The sequence below is a fragment of the Polyodon spathula genome, chromosome 40 (genome assembly GCF_017654505.1).
Source record: "Polyodon spathula isolate WHYD16114869_AA chromosome 40, ASM1765450v1, whole genome shotgun sequence".
NCBI classification, from domain to species: domain Eukaryota; kingdom Metazoa; phylum Chordata; class Actinopteri; order Acipenseriformes; family Polyodontidae; genus Polyodon; species Polyodon spathula.
Genome location: NC_054573.1, coordinates 3,976,569 through 3,995,566, shown reverse-complemented (window position 1 = coordinate 3,995,566; position 18,998 = coordinate 3,976,569). Strand labels below are relative to the sequence as shown.

Genomic DNA, 18,998 nt, shown 5'->3' with positions numbered 1-18,998 from the left:
CGACGATTTTGATTTATTAAAACGAGGAGGGGGTCATATCACCTGTGGACAAAACATTGCATATTTAACGTTATCTTGAGTGTCGTCGTCACACAAAGGAATATGAGTATTGAATTGATGATCCATTAGCATTGTTTGGTATAATTGCCTTTAATCCTATAGACCTTGACTTTATGCTCTACCTTAAATCCCTGATGTGCAGATATACCTTGAATTGATGTTGTGTTTGATAACTAATAATCACACCAAATATTGATTTGATTTATTTTACTAACTTTTTTATTGTTAATATTGCACTTTAGAATGATATCAATATAATTTTAAGCTTTATATAAGTGAATTTTACATGCAAAAAGATATACCAAAGTCACGTGGTAAAGATACAATGTGCAGTAAAAACCTAATTGAATCACTATTAAAACTAATAGGCTGATCAATACAGACCGAATTCATACAGCACATCTCAAAGCGCTTTAAAGTTTAAAACAATACACAGTGATATTAAAAATGGACAGAAAGCAGGTGACACATTAAAACAGGGACACCCAACAAGTAAAGCCCAGAAACAGAAAACACACAGCAGCAGTACTGTACAGCACACAAACAGCCAGCCCTACACAGACTCAAATGCCATTCTGAAAAAATGTGTTTTTAGTTGCTTTCTAAAAATATCAGCAGTATTTGAATCTCTTATTTTCTGTGGGAGAGCATTCCAGAGCTGGGTGCATAGCAACTGAAGGCTCTCTCTCCCATAGACCGGAGCCTTGTGTCACTGTTAAGAGCCCAGAATCTGCAGATCTCAGGTTTCGCACAAGGGAATACACAGTTAACAAATCAGAGATATAAGAGCCAAACCATTCAAGCCTTATATGTTATCCATAGTAATTTAAACTCAATCCTGAACTAAACAGGAAGCCAAGCCAGGAAGCTGCCAAGTTCTGAACACATTGTAGCCTATTAATAACACGCTTAGAAGCTCCAGCAAACAATGCATTACAATAGTCGAGTCAGGAGGAGACGAAGGCATGCACAAGTCTCTCTGCATCAGGTAGAGAGAGAATAGGTCTTAAGCGGGCTGTGTTACAAAAGACACCTTTGTAACATTTCGAGCATGAGCTTCGAAAGTTAGGCGAGGTTAAAAATAACACCGAGATTTCTCATTGCGGAACTCGCTCTAATTTCAAGCTCATCATCAGCCAAGCTGAAGTTCCCCACATTACTGAGGTTTCCCTTCCCAAATAAAAGGTACAGTCATCCACTGCAGTTGTTACAAACTTTTGACGGGACCCACTCATCACCCACCCACCCATTCATGAAGCCCCCTTGCCTCCTTGTGTAACTTTTCCACATATCAGGCATTTTGTTTTGATTGTGTATCAGGTTTTTAGTGTGTGTTTAATTTTATGGGGAAATCCAAAACAGGTTGTTATTAAAACAGAAATCAGGAAAAATGCAAAATAATAACATAGATTTCAAAAGGCCCTACATCTGCTAAACAACAACACACACACACACACACACACACACACACACACCTCAGCACGAAACATTATCTGCCTTCAATACAACAATCACAAACACTCACTCACTCAGAGTACGTAACCACATGGACACAGCATACTGTCGGTCTACACACCAACCCAGAGATTGCAACAAGCAGCAATCACCAAAAGAGATGACGGTGCACTGCTGTAAAACGACATGATTCCACTCTAGAGCCCTTTTCAATGCTTAAATTTCATTTCATAACAGAAATTATGGTAACAAGGCATGTTCATAGGATTCGCTCAACTGGGTGGTTGTTTTTTCACTGTCACCTGGTGAATCCTCGGGCAAAGTTGCTTTGGACCCCTCCAAATTTTGCTTCTTTTTTGTAGAGCTGCTCATGTAACATTGTCGATCAATTTTTGACTAGCAGCTGGCTTTACTGTCATCGTTTAAGCGCATGCATGCGTCATTGAGTGACGCCACTCTAAATTTTGCTCAGTAGCGAATTGACATCGCATATAATGAGGGTGGGCGGGTTTATGCAAAATATTTCCCGGGAGATTTCATGCACAGTTAATATTCAAAGGATTGTAAGCCTAAAGTGTGTTTTGGGGAGATGAGCTAGTTACCGTTGGGAAAATAACTGTTGTTTGCATGTTTAAAACCTAACAATTGACAGCCTGGTGCCAGCAACTACTGGGTCTGATGGCAGCAGTGGTATCAGCCATTGAGCTGGGTTTACTGCACATGCCCACATGCCCCGCTACAGGCGTGGCTCAATGCGTTCCGGTTACATCCCAAATACGACAGGCACCATCGACTGACAGTGTGCCTCGCGTGTACAGCAGCCCTGCTCTGGTGAAGGATTCCCTCTCACCGAATGGGAGTGGTTTACAACCGCAGGGATGCCTCCAACTCGAGTTGGGGTGCTGTCTGCGAAAGCAGAGGAGTCAACGGACCCTGGTCGGGCCTTTGGACGTCCCTGCATATCAACATGCTGGAGCTGCAGGCGGTGTTCCTTGCCCTCCAGCACTTTCTAGCCATGGTGCGGAACAGACATGTGCTGATCCACACAGACAATACTTCAGTGCTGGTGGATTTCAACCACCAGGGTGGCCTTCGGTCCCCGGGGCTGCATCACCTCGCTTTCAGGCTGCTGATTTGGTCCTCAACAGAACCTACTGTCCCTTCGGGCGACGAATGTCCCGGGTGTGGAGAATTGGGCAACGGACCTCCTCTCGAGGGAGGGCCTGCATCCGTCGGAGTGGCGGCTCCACCCTCAGGTGGTGGAGTGCATTTGGGAACGTTTCGGGAAGGCAAAGATCGATCTCTTCGCCTTGGAGGAGACGCCACACTGCCCCCTGTGGTACTCCCTCCACCGCTGGGGCAGTCCACTCGGCCTCAAAGCCCATGCCCATGTGTGGCCCAGAGCTCTCCTTTACGCGTTCCCACCTCTGCCATTGCTCCCGGCCTTTCTCGAAAAGGTCCAGTCAGAGAAGGCGTCAGTTCTCCTAGTGGCCCCCAGGTGGCCCAGAAGAATCCGGTTTTCATCCCTGTGCCAGCTATTGAATGGCCCACCCTGGGAAATCCCGCTTCACCAAGATCTTCTCAGTCAGGCGAGAGGCACACTTTGGCACCCTGAGCCGGGCAGGCTCCAATTGTGAGTCTGGCCCCTCAAAGGGACCACTGGTCAGTCTTAGGGCTGTCGGACGCCATCGTGGGTAATCTGCAGAATGCTAGGGCTCATTCCATTTGGTCACTGTATGCCTATAAGTGGAAATATTTTCAAGATTGGTGCCGTACTAACAGTCACGATCCAATCTCCTGTCTCATGCCCGTCATCTTGCAGTTTCTGCAAGATCTGCTTGAGACTGGTAGATCACCTTCCACACTGAAGGTTTACCTAGTGGCTATTTCTGCTTGCCATGCCCCCGGTTGACTCAGTGTCCCCAGGCACACATTTTTTGGCTACATGGTTTCTCAGAGGCGCTCGGCGATTGAGATTGTGCCTTGCGATTGTACTGGAGGCTCTCTCAGGCCCCATTTGAGCCTATATACTCCATCGAGTTGAAGCACCTGTCCATGAGACAGTCTTCCTCTTGGCTATCACCTCCGCAAAGCAGGTTAGTGAGCTGCAGGTGCTGTCTGTGCAGAGCTCCTGCATGCGTGCAAACCCTGCTTTTCTCCCCAAGGTGGTTACAGCCTTCCACGTGAATCAGTCCGTGGAACTGGTGTCCTTCAATCCTTCTCCGTTTGATATGGAGGAGGATAAGAAGTTGAACCTTCTCTGCCCAGTACGGGCATTGAGATGTTATGTGGATAGGACGAGAGCAGTGCGTCAATCTGACCAGTTCTTTATCTGCTATGGATCACAGACTCTGGGACAGCTCCTTTCAAAGCAGTGACTGTCGCATTGGATTGCGGACAGTCTCGACAGCGTATGACGATGCTGGCTTACCCCCACCTGGGCAGATAGCCAGACATTCCACGAGAGGTGTGGCAACGTCAAGGGAGCCTTCACCGAGGTGCCTCCATGGCTGAGATTTGTGATGGGAGAGGGCCTATCAGCAGCTTTGATAGAAAGAGCTCAGTGACACCTACCAATAGGCAGGCGTATATCCCATAACAATGTTTTGGTGGCCATCTTCTCTTTCAGGGAACCAGGTTTACGGTAGGTAAACTAACGTTGTAAAGCATCGTGAGATAACAAACTAGTGCAGTATTCTGAATTGAAACTGAGCCATAAAACTGATCTGTTGCTGCCACTTGTGTTGCAATGCTACAGCTTGCCAAAATTTCCAACTGGTACCGAGCTGGGAAGCCGTAAACCTGCCTGGCAGTTCTAGTTGAACTTGTAAAGGGTCTGGTAATGGTGCAAGGGATTGTCCTGTGTGCTGCATTCCGTTCAACTGCAGTCGTTCCCTCCTGTCAGTTCAAAACCTAGCACAGTAAATAAAACCACATTATATCTACAGTCATTTATTTTGTGAGAAAGTGAATTCCTGTTCAGTTATTGTTTTATTATTCCTTTTAGACCTTAAAGGGAACAACAGTAGAAGGGTGTTAGTGAAGGGGTTTAACTAGCAGCCCTACATGTGTGCTGTAAACAATGCAGCACCGTGCTCAAGAGTACCAGCCAGACTGTGAAGTACTGCAGTTCAGAGAACAGCCTGAGGGGGTGCTGCCAGCTTACTGCTGGCTGGGGCTCTTTTATGTTTGTCTTTTTAATATAATTCAGACTCATATTGACATGGAATTCCTGAGTCAATAAAGCCTGAGACCAGAGTGGAATGTGCCACATCATTATCACTGTTATACTACAACTTTCTAAAGCTATTTACTTACCAGTATATTGCAAAACACATGAATTGCAGCGTGAGCAAGTTTTGGTCTTGGGTGTCTGCTCTCCCTGTATTCCAGGCTGGACTCACCAGGAGACTCGCTTGTACACAGAGGGCCAGGTTAAATCGACAATCCACTAGTGATGGGACTGAAGCCTCGGCTGATTTGACCCCACATGAACCAATTGAAGCAGACAGTGTTACGAAGCAAAGCTTCATGTGGTTCATCTGAACCACTAGGTCATGAGAGCCATGAACAGCGTTTAGCAGTAGCTGACAGGAAGGAAACTATTTTGTTTTACCCAATACCTACTCTTTTGGTCAGTCGTGCTCAGTGTGTGTTTCAATCAAGCTGAAAGGAATATTTTTTTCAATCAAGATGCTGCTTTTGGTTTTATATTATTTCATAAACATTTACATATTTTTTTCAAATGAACAAATAAAAAATGTACAGGACAGTTCTTTATCAACATTGGTAAAAAAAAAAATCCTCCAGTCTATTAAGTGTATAAAGAGAACACAATTTCTTTAAAGATGGAAATGGGAGGGATTCAAACCCGCTATTTCCACCTCTCTATAATACAATCGAAGAATCTGCTTGTGAGCACCAATCAAAGTAGCTTTTATTTCAAGCAACCAGAGCTTTTTTTTGATTGGCCAACACACATTTCTAGTATGATTATTTAAGAAGGTTTTATTGGTTAATCGATTGTGTGGTTGATCTGTAAAATAAATATTCCAGGCAATTTTGAAAAGAGCAACAGCCGAGCTCTGTTTTCAGAAAAAGCACCGAAATTTTCCTTTACAGTGAAAGGATTGTTTAAATTCTGCCCAATTAATCCGAGAAAAATGTTAACGAAATTCCTTTATATTGGATGTCAAGTGTATGAAATGTTACTGTGTAACACATTGCCTTCTCTGAGCATTAGTTGTCTACTTTACTAAATGCCTTCTCTCTGGAGATAGGGGGCTGTCTTTACTCTCAATGTATTGTGTTGCACAGATCTACCAAGAGATGGCACTGAAGAGCATGAAGCGCTTCATGTGCTTCTGCTCAGCGAATCTTTTTGCAAACCAAATGATTCATAGGCTTCACTTTTGCCCTCACAGTCTCTCCACAGTAAAACAAGCGCTCCCACAGAGAACAGGCAGCACATAAAAGTATCCCTTAGCAAAGTGTGATAAAGCACAGGCAAGCACTGTAAAGCACAGAGAGGTCTGGTAAAGCATAGGGAAGCATTGTAAAGCACAGGGAAGTGTGGTAAAGTATATGGAAGTATTGTAAAGCACAGAGAGGTGTGGTAAAGCATAGGGAAGCATTGTAAAGCACAGAGAGGTCTGGTAAAGCACAGGGAAGCATTGTAAAGCACAGAGAGGTGTGGTAAAGCATAGGGAAGCATTGTAAAGCACTGGTAAAGCATAGGGAAGCATTGTAAAGCACAGAGGTCTGGTAAAGCACAGGGAAGCATTGTAAAGCACAGAGAGGTGTGGTAAAGCATAGGGAAGCATTGTAAAGCACAAAGAGGTGTGGTAAAGTATATGGAAGTATTGTAAAGCACAGAGAGGTCTGGTAAAGCATAGGGAAGTGTGGTAAAGTATATGGAAGTATTGTAAAGCACAGAGAGGTTGGTAAAGCATAGGGAAGTGTGGTAAAGTATATGGAAGTATTGTAAAGCACAGAGAGGTCTGGTAAAGCATATTAAAAACAAACCATTTTAAAACCAACCCTTATAGAAGATTTTAATAGTTAAAATATACCAAAGTGTAATTCAGCACAGTGAAAGCATGATAAAACATAGGCAAGTACTGTAAGGTATAGGAGAGGTTTGACAAGGCATATCAATAAGCATGTCAAATCAGGGTAAACTAAAAATATTAAATGCACAGTATAACTGTGGCAAAAGCATAATAAAACTGCAAAAATACCATGGTAAACTTTTATAAGGGGCCCCACCCCCCCCTCTTGGGTTAAGTACCTCAGTCATAGAGTCAGTGATTCTCCACTAATAACAATAATGAGGATTATAACTAATAATAACAGCGTTAATAAATGAGAACTATAACCATGTAAGAAAATTAACATGCGATTACACAGCACCTTTTCCAAAAGGATTGCTCTACCTTTGTAAATGAAAATCACAATATGACATATATAAAAAGATGAAGTAGTAATTAAAACAAAGGCTTGGGGAGAGCTGTGTGCACCATGGCTGTACTTTCACACCCCATTTCTCAAACCACTCGAACCAGCCCTTTAGCGAAGACTGCTCTCTGCCTGCAATACATACCACTGTATAGTAAATAAGCAAGTACAGAAAATAAGCTTAATAAACTGTTAATGTCCCTGTCGACCCAGTCCATTTACTTTCTATCTTAGCAAAACTCATCCTTTTTTCGAGCTCTGAAAAGAGGTAGAGTGTCTCAACCTCAATGTCTTCGTTCTCAGTGACTGTGCAATGGGTTGCTGGTGCTTTGCTGATCAATGCCTTCGTTCTCAGTGACTGTGCAGTGGGTTGCTGGTGCTTTGCTGATAAATGCCTTCGTTCTCAATGACTGTGCTGTGGGTTGCTGGTGCTTTGCTGATCAATGCCTTCGTTCTCAATGACTGTGCTGTGGGTTGCTGGTGCTTTGCTGATCAAACTGTGCTGTGGGTTCTGGTGCTTTGCTGATCAATGCCTTCGTTCTCAATGACTGTGCTGTGGGTTGCTGGTGCTTTGCTGATCAATGCCTTCGTTCTCAATGACTGTGCTGTGGGTTGCTGGTGCTTTGCTGATCAATGTCTTCGTTCTCAAACTGTGCTGTGGGTTGCTGGTGCTTTGCTGCCTTCGTTCTCAATGACTGTGCTGTGGGTTGCTGGTGCTTTGCTGATCAATGTCTTCGTTCTCAGTGACTGTGCTGTGGGTTGCTGGTGCTTTGCTGATCAATGCCTTCGTTCTCAATGACTGTGCTGTGGGTTGCTGGTGCTTTGCTGATCAATGCCTTCGTTCTCAATGACTGTGCTGTGGGTTGCTGGTGCTTTGCTGATCAATGCCTTCGTTCTCAATGACTGTGCTGTGGGTTGCTGGTGCTTTGCTGATCAATGTCTTCGTTCTCAATGACTGTGCTGTGGGTCGCTGGAGCGTTGCTGATTAATCTCTGCGAATGCAGCCGGGGAGGAGATATCCAAGCTGAGGAAAATCAAACTGAACGGGTGTCAATCAAACCTGTCGCTTTCCTTTGGGTCTCTGTGGATAGCTCCGCCCACCCAAACAGAGCAGTGAAAGCTGCTGTGTAATTAACAAAGTGTCCCAAGGAAGAACCAATCAGGCACTCTAGAAGGGGAGGGATTTGTTACAGCATGCTGTGAACCCTGAAATAAGAAAAGTTGAAAAGTAGCGATGCTGCCTGGCGTGTCCAATTGAAACAGGAGCTGCTGACCAATCTGAAGCCAGCCAGTCCGACTTATCAATCTGGGGGCGGGGTCAGTGGAGTGTGCGAGTGCGGTGAGCCTCATCATCATCATCCAATCAGACAGAGGGGTGGGTCTAGGAAGGCTTTTGAATCCAGGGGGTGGGACAAGAAGCTGCTTATCAGGGCTGAGGGGGTGGAGAGAGAGAGGAGAGAGACTGTTACTATCACACAAATATTGCTCTTTCTTCAATGGTTCTATAGTATTTTCTAGGAAGCTCCGACAGCAAGCACAGGTCACTCAATGCAAGTATTTAACTGGATTGTGTTTCGTCTGAGACCTGTGCCTCCCCCCTCTCCCATACTTGCAGTTTCATTGAGCTCCTTTCTCTCTCCCTCCAATTCAAATCATACAAGTATTGCCAAAGACTGACTGTCTATAAAACAGTGTAACAGTACTAGTATTGAAGGGACCCTACTCTGCATTCTGAATGAGGTGTCAGGATCTCTGTGTATCTCCTCTATCAGCAGTGTACAGGATCACTGTGTATCTCCTCTATCAGCAGTGTCAGGATCTCTGTGTATCTCCTCTATCAGTAATGTAGAGGATCACTGTGTATCTCCTCTATCAGTAATGTGAAGGATCTCTCCTACTCACCAGCAGGGCGGCGCTCAGCTGTCCTGCTACTCCAGGGCACTAAGTTTCGGGAGGGGACAGTCATCCAAGTCCAGAGCACTGGGGAACAGACGGGGACAGAGAGAGAGAATGACAGTCAATACACAAAATACACAGTGCCAGTCTCTGTGGAGTCTGTGTGTGTGGAGGGGGGGGGGGGTCGGTCAGTAACCGGTTTTCTTGGCAGTTCCGCTGCGGGGGGGGTCTGGCTCCAGGTTCGGGGTCAGGAAGGTGAGCTGGAAGTCATCGTCCATCGAGATGTAGGGGGCCAGCATGTCCAGATCGAGACCTTCGCACTCCTGAAACAACACACACACAAACATCACTACACCGAAACACACCGGACACTGCACTGAAACTACACCGACACACGCATCACAACATACAGACAGACGCCTCTCTCTGGGGAGCTGCTGTAGTACAGCAAGGCTCTGCCCAGCACACAGCAGGCAATCCCAGAACGCTCAATTACAACTTTATACAGACACCATGCTGGGTAGCTGCTGTAGTTCTACGCAGGGTTCAGTGCTATTCAGTGCCAGCTCTGTGTGGGACTCACACTCGTTACCTGGGGCACGGTCATGGGCGGAGCCTCGTCCTCCTTCCTCGCGGCGAATAATTTCTCAACCTTGTCCATATCAAAAGAGAGGCTGTCACTCTGAGAGGGGAGGGGAGGAGGGTTAGCAGTTATGTTAACAAAATAGAACAAACGGTCTAGTTTACATCCATTCAGCACAGTCAAATGATATCAAAGAAAAGGTAAACTCACCCCCCTCCCCCCTCCCCAACTTTCCCATCTAAAGCCCTTTAATAAAGATTTTAACAGGACCATGTGAAAAACATTTTAACTGCAGCACAGCGAGAGCACAGACACTCAGCAGCTCAAACTAGAGGAGCCTGGACAGAGAGCCAGCCTGGACCCCAACACAAAACTGAATCAGAAACACTACAGGAAACCCAAGGATTCAGAGTGACAGACGTTTACACTGCAAGTCTCTCAGTGTAAATTCAGTGACCAACGTTTCCACTAGAAGTCTTTAGAAATACTGAAACGTAATGCATTCAAAGGCAACCATTTCGGATAGAAGTAGTCTGTTTCAAGATCTTTCAGAATTGAAAAACGTTTGTCACCGAATTGATGAGGTGTCTCAGTGTTTCTAAAGGTATAGAAAGCTTCCCTACGTGTGGGGGCTCCAAAGCAAGTTCATTATTCATATATTTCAATGGCTGGCTTGCAGCGCTTAGTGCTTCACTGGCATGTTTGGTGTGCATGGACTCACTGGTGCGAGGGAGGGGCTGGACTCCGTGGCGACGGGGTCGAAGATGGGGGCGAGGAGCTGCCGCAGCTCTGGGGTGCAGAGGTCCTGGGGGGCCGCAGGGGGGGAGGGGCCCCGAGCAGGCAGGAAAGAGAACATCTTCAGCTCAGTGGAGTCTGGAGAGAGCGAGAGAGAGAACTTTTTATGAAAAAAAAAAAAAAAAAGAGCCTCTCTGATCACTGCAGTTGAATGCTTAAGTCACCTGATCCCAATGGAACTGAACTGAGTAAATCACAGTACAGCAGGGCAGGGGCAGGCGGGTGTATTCTGTACCTGTGAGCGGTTCCACACTGTCTCCTGCGGAGGGCGCTAGCTGGGTCAGCTCCTCCGGGCTCTCCTTCAGTTTGAGGAACAGCTCCGCACTCGTCTCCATGGCAACACTGTCAGGCTCAGACTTGGACTTAGGGATCAAGGGTCGCTCCATCTGCTCGACTGAGAACACAACCCCGGAGTCCTGCACCCCACTGAGAGAGAGGGGGGCACTGGTAAAAACCCAAACTCAGAGGCACACAGACACAAACACAATGACACACACACACTAACTGCTTCAGTGGGGAGGGGTCCCTACCTGAGGATGAAGTTGATGCACACCACGGCCTCGGGCAGGGTGCTCTTGCTGCTGTAGAGGACGGTGGCCTGAGTCTCGGCCCACACGAAGCCGCCATGCTTGACCAGGAAGCGATAGTGACCGGTGCAGACCTGCCCCTTGGACAGCACTGCAGGGAGAGGAGAGGTCAGGTCATGGCTACTTTCATTTCCTTTCTATGTTGATTTCTTTATTTTTATTTCATTCCCTTTCTCTCTCCACTCCATCCCCTCTCTGCTTGCTGCACAGTACACTACTCTCTCTCATCCCTCTCTGCTTGCTGCACAGTACACTCCTATCTCTTATCCCTCTCTGCTTGCTGCACAGTACACTCCTCTCTCTCTTGTTCTGCACACAGTAGCTCTGGAAAGGCACTCAGCTCCTGCATCTGCAGTTCAGACAAAGTTGTGCAGTTTTGAAAATAACCTGTCTTTAAGCAAAGATGGATTTCCATTTTTGTTTGCAAGCCATGCTTTCAGTCACACTATACTGGACACTGCAACAAAACATTCAGGGGGAAAACACATTTCAATGAAGAGAGAGACAGGGACAAGCACTATCAAAAACACCCCCCACTCACAGATCTGCAGGCTCTTAGTCACGTGATCAGTGTCCAGGGCATGGTAGTACTCGTAGGCTGAGTGGCCAATCAGATCCTCAGGACTGTACCCTAGCAATTCAGTGACCCTGCGGAGAAACATGAAGAGAAGCCAGGTCAGGAGAAAGGAGATAGAAGGAAGAGGACAGAGGACAGCAGAGCTCAACTCTCGTCACACTGAGTGAAGCCCAAGTCCAGGAGGGATGGGGGTTAGGGGCTGTGGCTGAGCTCACCTCTCGTCACACTGAACGAAGTGCAGGTCCATGCTGTGCCGGCTCAGGAAGACGCTCCTGTCCAGGGGGAAGTCGATGTGCGAGGGATTTGGAATCGGCTCACACAGCACAGTAAGGCAGGTGAGGGGGGGCTCAGCAGAGCTGTACGTGTGGATGTGTCCAGAACACTGCAGCACCTGGGGGGGGGGGGGGGGGGGGCGAAAGAGAAGAGATGGTTATTTGATTTTGTTTTGATAGACAGAGAGGGGGGGGGGTAAAAAAAGTGACCTATTGCCATATTTAACTCTTCAACAGTGCCTCAATTTTGTGTTTCTGTTTTTTCGGGGGGCTTTTGCTTTGCACACTGTATGAAGTTATTCTTTTCGGTTGCTTTCCAAAATTCTGGGCTGTTTTTCTGTCACGACATGTGTAGTAACTGGACAGTGCCTGCACGCTTGTACCTGGTCACAGGCACACTCCTCTGGTGTTCTTGTGTGTCTAGGCATTTTTGTTTATTTCACCACAACTTGCATCTTGCTCATCTGATAGCTGAGAGTGCGCTCTGCTGGTCAGACAGGTGCAGTGTAGTGTTAGGGCTCAGGGGTGTCAGTACCTTCCATGCTGCTGATTTGCTGCTCAGGGTGCGCCCCTTGCTGGTCAGGGTGCTCTTCATCCTCAGGAAGAAACTCCTCTCAGTGTGAACATCCTGGGACTGCTTCTTACCAACACCTGTCAATACACAGAGGCCTGTCAATACATACAGATACACACACTGGTCAATAGATCCACACAGACCTGTTAACAGAGACACCGGTCACTACATACAGACACACACAGAGCTGTCAATACACAAAGAGACCCTAACCCTAGCCCTCAGTGTCTTCTCCCCTCCCCTCCGATCCCCTCTCTCACGCTGTTTGGATGTCAGGATGTCTCTCAGCTCCTCCTGGTCACAGGGGTGGATGAAATCAAACACGCTCTGCCCAACCAGGTCCAGCTGCAACACAAACACAACACTGTGAGACTCAATACAACACAACACTACACTGTGAGACTCAACAACACTGTCCCAAATTCAAATTCAGTGTATTGCTCTGAGGTACCCCAGTGTGCTGGTTAGTGTATTGTATTGCTCTGTGGTACCCCTGTGTGCTGGTTAGTGTACTGTATTGTATTGCTCTGTGGTACCCCGGTGTGCTGGTTAGTGTATTGTATTGTATTGCTCTGTGGTACCCCGGTGTGCTGGTTAGTGTATTGTATTGTATTGCTCTGTGGTACCCCGGTGTGCTGGTTAGTGTATTGTATTGCTCTGTGGTACCCCGGTGTGCTGGTCAGTGTACTGTATTGTATTGCTCTGTGGTACCCCGGTGTGCTGGTTAGTGTATTGTATTGCTCTGTGGTACCCCGGTGTGCTGGTTAGTGTATTGTATTGTATTGCTCTGTGGTACCCCGGTGTGCTGGTTAGTGTATTGTATTGTATTGCTCTGTGGTACCCCGGTGTGCTGGTTAGTGTATTGTATTGCTCTGTGGTACCCCGGTGTGCTGGTCAGTGTACTGTATTGTATTGCTCTGTGGTACCCCGGTGTGCTGGTTAGTGTATTGTATTGCTCTGTGGTACCCCGGTGTGCTGGTTAGTGTATTGTATTGTATTGCTCTGTGGTACCCCGGTGTGCTGGTTAGTGTATTGTATTGTATTGCTCTGTGGTACCCCGGTGTGCTGGTTAGTGTATTGCTCACCTGTGGTACCCCGTGGTACCCCGATGTGCTGGCTCACGTTCTCGGAGAGGTACACCATGTCCCCCTCTGCCGACAGCACCATCACGAAGCCTGGCAGTGCGCGCAGGAAGTACCCGTCAGTCTCCTCCTCTGTCTCTGCCCCCAGCTCCTCTGCACCAATCAGACAAGACATGGGTCAGCAGAAACAAACTGCATCCCTTTCACACTGGTCCCCGAGCGTGAATGTGCGTCTCTCTCTCAGTACTGGGAGGAGGCAGTGCAAGATGAGTGCAGGCGTTTCTCTGCCTCTGCTTGTCAGAGCTCTCTCTAGCTGTGAGTGTGTGTGCACACACACACACATTATACAAACACACATTATACAAAGTAGTAATGCGTGCAGAGGAATTAAAGGCAGCCGCAGGACATTTCATAACGGATCAAAAACGAAAATTTACCATATTTTTGCTAATTATATATATATATATATATACTATAATATATATTATAGTATATATAGACAAGACACATTCAAAGACACATTCAGCAGGACGACATTGAAAAAATACAAACCCCAACATCAACATTGGTTTGATCCACGGTCTGCACTATTATCAGCGATGTGGATGCAACAGAAGCCGCTGGTAGATTACAAAAACGATTTATTAAACTTAGGCTAGGTTGTTATCTTAGTACGTTTTTATTCTCTATTAAATTTAATTAAATTTATTGAAAAAGGCAAGAGAGAACCAGACCAGCACAAATTAAGCACCGCGAAACAGTGTAGTGAAAAAAAAAAAAAAAAACATCTAGTTTGTATTTGTTATTCACATGTTTCTGAATGCAAATACAAACCAAATAACTTCCCATTATTAAAATTAGATTAGCTGCTACTAATAACTGTTACAGATAGTATTTGAAAAATGGCCGTAAACACTTCAGAAATAGATTGAAAGTAGGCCTATTAAACGTAACGTATTAAAAAGATATTTTCTTTACTTGTTTTTATTCGTGCAATGTTAATATACAGTATTTTTTTTTTTTTTTTTACCTGTTTTTTATAAATGACCGTATCGAAAGTGTCAGCTCTGTGACCAAGAACTGCGTCCATTAAATCAGAATATTTACTTTCCTGCAGTCTGACCTGCTTTAACGTTATGATCTTGAGTTTATTTTAATCCTGTTTTAATTTTCTCAACAGTTTCACGCTGTGGTTTAGTCCTGTATTTCTCAATTCCTGTGAAATCTTTTGGCAGACCATCGTTTCGGACAGTACGAGTTAACCACGCCACCAGCCTTGTTCAGCACAGAGCCAGTACCAGAGTTTCACGGTCCTGGCTCGGCAAAATAAGAAGTGTGAAAGCAGCAGTACCGCGAGGGCTCGGCTCGGGTGTGCAAGCGTGAAAAAGCTGTGTGTGTCAGAGCTCCCCCGGGCTGCTGGAAGCAGGCTCTGGGTGTGTGTTTGTACGTCAATATCTGTATCCCCGAGTCCGTCTCTGTTTCTCTCTCTGTCTGCTCCCCCTACCTGCTGGGAGGAGCTGCTGCACACGCAGGTAGCTCAGGGTCAGCCTTATGATGGCAGCCTTGTCGAGGTGCGATGTCACGGTGCGGGGGAGGGGCAGGGTGCGCGCCAGCTGGTAGAACACCTCCGTCTCCTGACTGCGGCGCGAGCGAGCAGCATCGCGGGAACGCACTTTCCGCAGCTCCAGGCTGGGCCTGCCAGGGCGACACAGAGCAGAGACACAGTGAGGCTTAGACAGAGGAACACAGACACAGGAGCACAGACACAGCAAGGATTAGACACAGCGAGGCTTAGACACGAAACACAGGAGCACAGACACAGTGTGCCCCATTTGCACATCTGTACTTAAACACAAACTTAAGCAGGGCTAGAGCTATATGGAATTATGAAATTCCTGGCATTACACCTTCTAAAGCTTGGAATGTTTGAGGATACACACCAGCTTGATAAACCTGTCTTTCAGATGAGACGTAAATCCGAGGTCCTATTGCAAGAGACTGCAGCAGCAGTAAGCGATGTATAGTTCACTCCCTAGTCTCTGCAAGTCACTTTGGATAAAAGCGTCTGCTAAATGACTCACTAATAATAATAATAATCTGGCTCTAGCAGATCTGTGTTCAGAGTTAAAGGATAATCTACAGAGTCGCTATCGAGAGCATATTGACGTCACTGCTGAATTAACCTTCTACACAGCAGGCACATTCCTAACACCAGCGTGGGATGTTTCTGGCATCTGTCAGTCTTCAATGTCTAAATGCATCGGCCAGGTAATGGCTGCTTTGGTTAAGAGGGCAGATAAATGCATGGTTTTACCCCCACGTCCCCTGCAGCAACACTGCCAGCTGGGGTTCGGCTGAAGTGCCAGCCTGCAGATTTTCCTTGGTGCGAAACATTAGACTCCACTTCATTCGAGCCCTGAAATATCACAGTCATCGACCGACCAGGATTACTAAGTAGAGGCCCCCGTTCTTCAGCACTGGTTAACTGCATGTTCGTGGGCGGGGACGACAGACTCAGCATTCACAACACAACTTGGAACAGAGTTTCAAAGGGAAGGAGCTTGAGAACTAAAAGCCTCACATCGTCAGGTTTGCGATGAAGTTATTGCAATTACAAAGAGACCATCACTGGCAGATCTCAAAGTACCAGACGGGTTTGTAGGGAGCAAAGAACTCACACAGACAGGCAGGGCCAGAACAGCCTTGCAAGCGCGATATTTAACAAATGTGTAACAAAAACACCACAATAGGACAAGAGACATTTATTTCAAAATAAAAGTTTTCATTTGAAAAAAACATATACTTAAAGTACAGGGGAAGTTCAGAGTTCAGTGTGGCTCCTGCATGTCTGACAAGCAGCTGAACAACATTGGACTGTGATTGGCCAGGAGCAACCCTAGCAGCAGGCTCTGATTGGCTGTGGTGAGGCCTCCAAGACAACTGCCAAGTCAACAAGAAGGGGGGCAGGGGAGGAGAGAGAGACAGGACGGGTCCAGACAGAGACTCACTTCCTAACACACTGTGAACAATATTAAAAACATAAAGGGGCATTTTCTTCCCCCAAATTTGGTGATTTAGTCCCAGAATTCGCCAAAATGCACGATACCCATAAGCTATCATTTCTGCTGGGGGAAGACAAACACACAGCCAGACATGAAGACCTTTCATAACCTGAAGCACAGACTGTGAACACAACACACTACAGAGGGAAGGAGGAAGGGATTCGGTGTAATATGGGGGGGGTTCTGTTTAATATAGGAGGGGGGAGGTGGGATAATGTTTAGTATTAAAAAAATGATATGCTATATGCATGTATTCTTTGTCTATAGATTTTAGTTGGTTATGCCATGTATGTGCTTTGGCAACATTTTTTTTTTTTTTATTGTAATACTAATAAAACAAATTTGAATTTAAAAGAGAGAGAGAGAGAAGAGAGAGAAACTATTTAATTTTTATCAGGCTATAATCTTACAAATCTGTCGTTAACCGTTTTGTGTTTTTTTTTTGTTTTTCTTTTTTTTAAAAAACCCTCAACTGATTAATCAAAAACGGCTTTTTGTATCTCGATTTTTGAAGAAAAAAAAAACAAATAAAAAGTTAAGTCACTTGGAAAAAGTTCAAGAAAAAAAAAACACGAAAACTCAAATCCATGCACATTGAAGAACAGAGTCCAGTACGTGCAGCGTAACCCGATCCAGAACAAACCGATCAACTTCCCCCCCCCCCCCCCCCCCCCCCCCCCCCCCCCCCCCCCCCCCCCCTTCCTCTCTCACACAGAGGACTGAATGTTCTTACAGCTAGCTGAAAAAAACAATATGCGCGCCCCCGCACTGCTTTCAACTGCAGGACTACAGACCAAAACATTAAAGAAACACATACACACACACATATACACATATATATATACATATATATATATATATATATATATATATATATATATATATATATACATATACACACACACAGCCAAAAGACTAACAGTATATCGAAAAAAGGAAGTTATTGTGCACTGCTGTTAGAGGGTACAGTGTGTACAGTGCATGCCAGCTGGCGCACACGGGTTGTATTATTAACAGCACACACAGTACTGTGCACAGAGTTCCCATTCACACCGCCAGACTGCGACACGGCGTCCTGCACGCAAGCTAGTTTGTGTTTACCCGAGAGCCTGCCAACTCGAGTGTGTGGTGTTTAAACTTCATACCCCCCCCTCCCTCACTTAATCTGAATAATAATAATAATATTACAAAACTGTCGTCTCCACTGCTAATCTAGAGGAATAACTCCAAACGATGTTCTTACTAATCTTGTTTATTTCGAGTACCGTATAATAAGCAGCACGTCAGTTCACGAAATATCCAGGGGGGGGGGGAACACACACATTGCATGAAATATGACACCAGCACATTTGGAGAAAATAAACATTACAATGCATCACACATAGGTTTTGTTATGTTTTAATACAAACCGGTCTCCAAACTCTGAGCTCTAAGTTTGCAGGGCACACACACACACACACACACACACACACACACACACACACACACGTTTAACAAAGAAACTGGTTCGGTCCTGTATTCACTGCAAACGCCCGGCTTTGTACTTGCAGACAGGGCACAGCATGCTTTCATACATTTATAAAAATGCATTTTATTTCAAATGGAATCTGTTTGTATTAAAACCCCCAAACTAGGATGTGGGAAGCTGATGGGCTTTGTTTATGTAAAATCGCAGCTGAAGACAGGCACGTATGTTTTATTGCCTGAAGCGCCGATATATAGGAGGGGGAGGGGGCTGTTCTATAAACGTTGAACGCCGCGGGTTGGGAGAGACGCGCAGGGATGTCCAACTACGGCCCTGGAGGGCAACTCCACTCCAGGTTTGTAATACTGCAAGCTGTGCACGCAACAACAAGAAAAAAAAAAACACTTAGGGTTTTACTAACAAGAAAACCCTGGTCCAAATGCTGACCCGTTTGCATTTAACCCACCTCCGAAACAAACAAACAGGCGTACAGGAAAGCACTTTTACGCGAATGTGTTTACTGTGGCACTCCCTGGACTCCGCAGCGCCGCGTTTCATGGCGTTTCATGGCGTTTCTTCTCTATACCGCTTTGGTTCAGCGCTGCAAACAACGTTCAAAGGGATGCATTGCAACGCGCATGGCCAGACAGTATCGCCGCAGTGAGCCAGCCAGCAGCCCCAGCACAGCTCCGAGATAATAATTCAACTCCTAGCTCCATTTCAACCAACAACGCAGCGCCTTCGATAACATTACTTCATTTAAAGCCATCTGCATTTCTGTCTACATGAATTAAACAACACCTCTCCACTTGCGATGTGTCTGTGGCGCTGAATTTAACATAATTTACACTCCTGTGACAGACAGCCGGGAGACATATTGAGACGAGAGTGTTCTTGAAATCCAATACACTTTGCCAGTTTGCTTCACACTCTCTGCTACAATACAACAGTACGCCTAACCAGCATGCAGCTTCGCTGTGCATTGCTCACTCTCTTTTGTCTTGTAGATGTCTTCCTAAATCTTACCTTTTGCCTCCAGGTTCTATCTCCATGATCGCTCGATTCAATACCTTTCTCTTCTGTCCAGTATGTAGTTTACTCTGTTTCTTGCACATGCGTGTTAGCTCAAGTAC

The 18,998-nt window shown here is 45.9% G+C and overlaps 1 protein-coding gene and 2 long non-coding RNA genes across 3 annotated transcripts in view; 1 reads left to right on the top strand and 2 right to left on the bottom strand.

Annotated features, from left to right (window-relative positions):
• The window catches only part of LOC121304938, an 18,401-nt gene extending 8,014 nt beyond the window's left edge, over positions 1 to 10,387 (top strand). The window contains exons 2-3 of the long non-coding RNA XR_005948009.1: positions 2,110 to 2,112; positions 10,374 to 10,387. This is a non-coding gene — a long non-coding RNA (uncharacterized LOC121304938). The remainder of the gene's footprint in view (positions 1 to 2,109; positions 2,113 to 10,373) is intronic.
• LOC121304937 lies at positions 7,750 to 8,999 on the bottom strand. Its single transcript, XR_005948008.1, has 2 exons — positions 8,875 to 8,999; positions 7,750 to 8,404 (listed from the first exon to the last, which is right to left on the bottom strand). It is a non-coding gene; the product is annotated as an uncharacterized LOC121304937 (long non-coding RNA).
• hif1al (hypoxia inducible factor 1 subunit alpha, like) lies at positions 9,053 to 18,998 on the bottom strand. Its single transcript, XM_041236380.1, has 12 exons — positions 18,892 to 18,998; positions 14,843 to 15,033; positions 13,355 to 13,491; positions 12,517 to 12,604; positions 12,218 to 12,333; positions 11,626 to 11,801; positions 11,375 to 11,481; positions 10,777 to 10,924; positions 10,482 to 10,672; positions 10,173 to 10,324; positions 9,461 to 9,550; positions 9,053 to 9,191 (listed from the first exon to the last, which is right to left on the bottom strand). Exons 1-12 carry the CDS (start codon positions 18,978 to 18,980, stop codon positions 9,057 to 9,059), a joined length of 1,620 nt encoding a protein of 539 aa, XP_041092314.1. The 5' UTR covers positions 18,981 to 18,998; the 3' UTR covers positions 9,053 to 9,056.

Coding starts and splice junctions, on each gene's coding strand:
- hif1al (XM_041236380.1), bottom strand. CDS start 18,980: ATGTGCAAGAAACAGAGTAAACTACATACTGGACAGAAGAGAAAGGTA. Junction 12,334..12,516: donor CATCCTGACATCCAAACAGC/GTGAGAGAGGGG, acceptor GTGTATTGACAG/GTGTTGGTAAGAAGCAGTCC. Junction 10,925..11,374: donor GACTAAGAGCCTGCAGATCT/GTGAGTGGGGGG, acceptor CTCTCCCTGCAG/TGCTGTCCAAGGGGCAGGTC.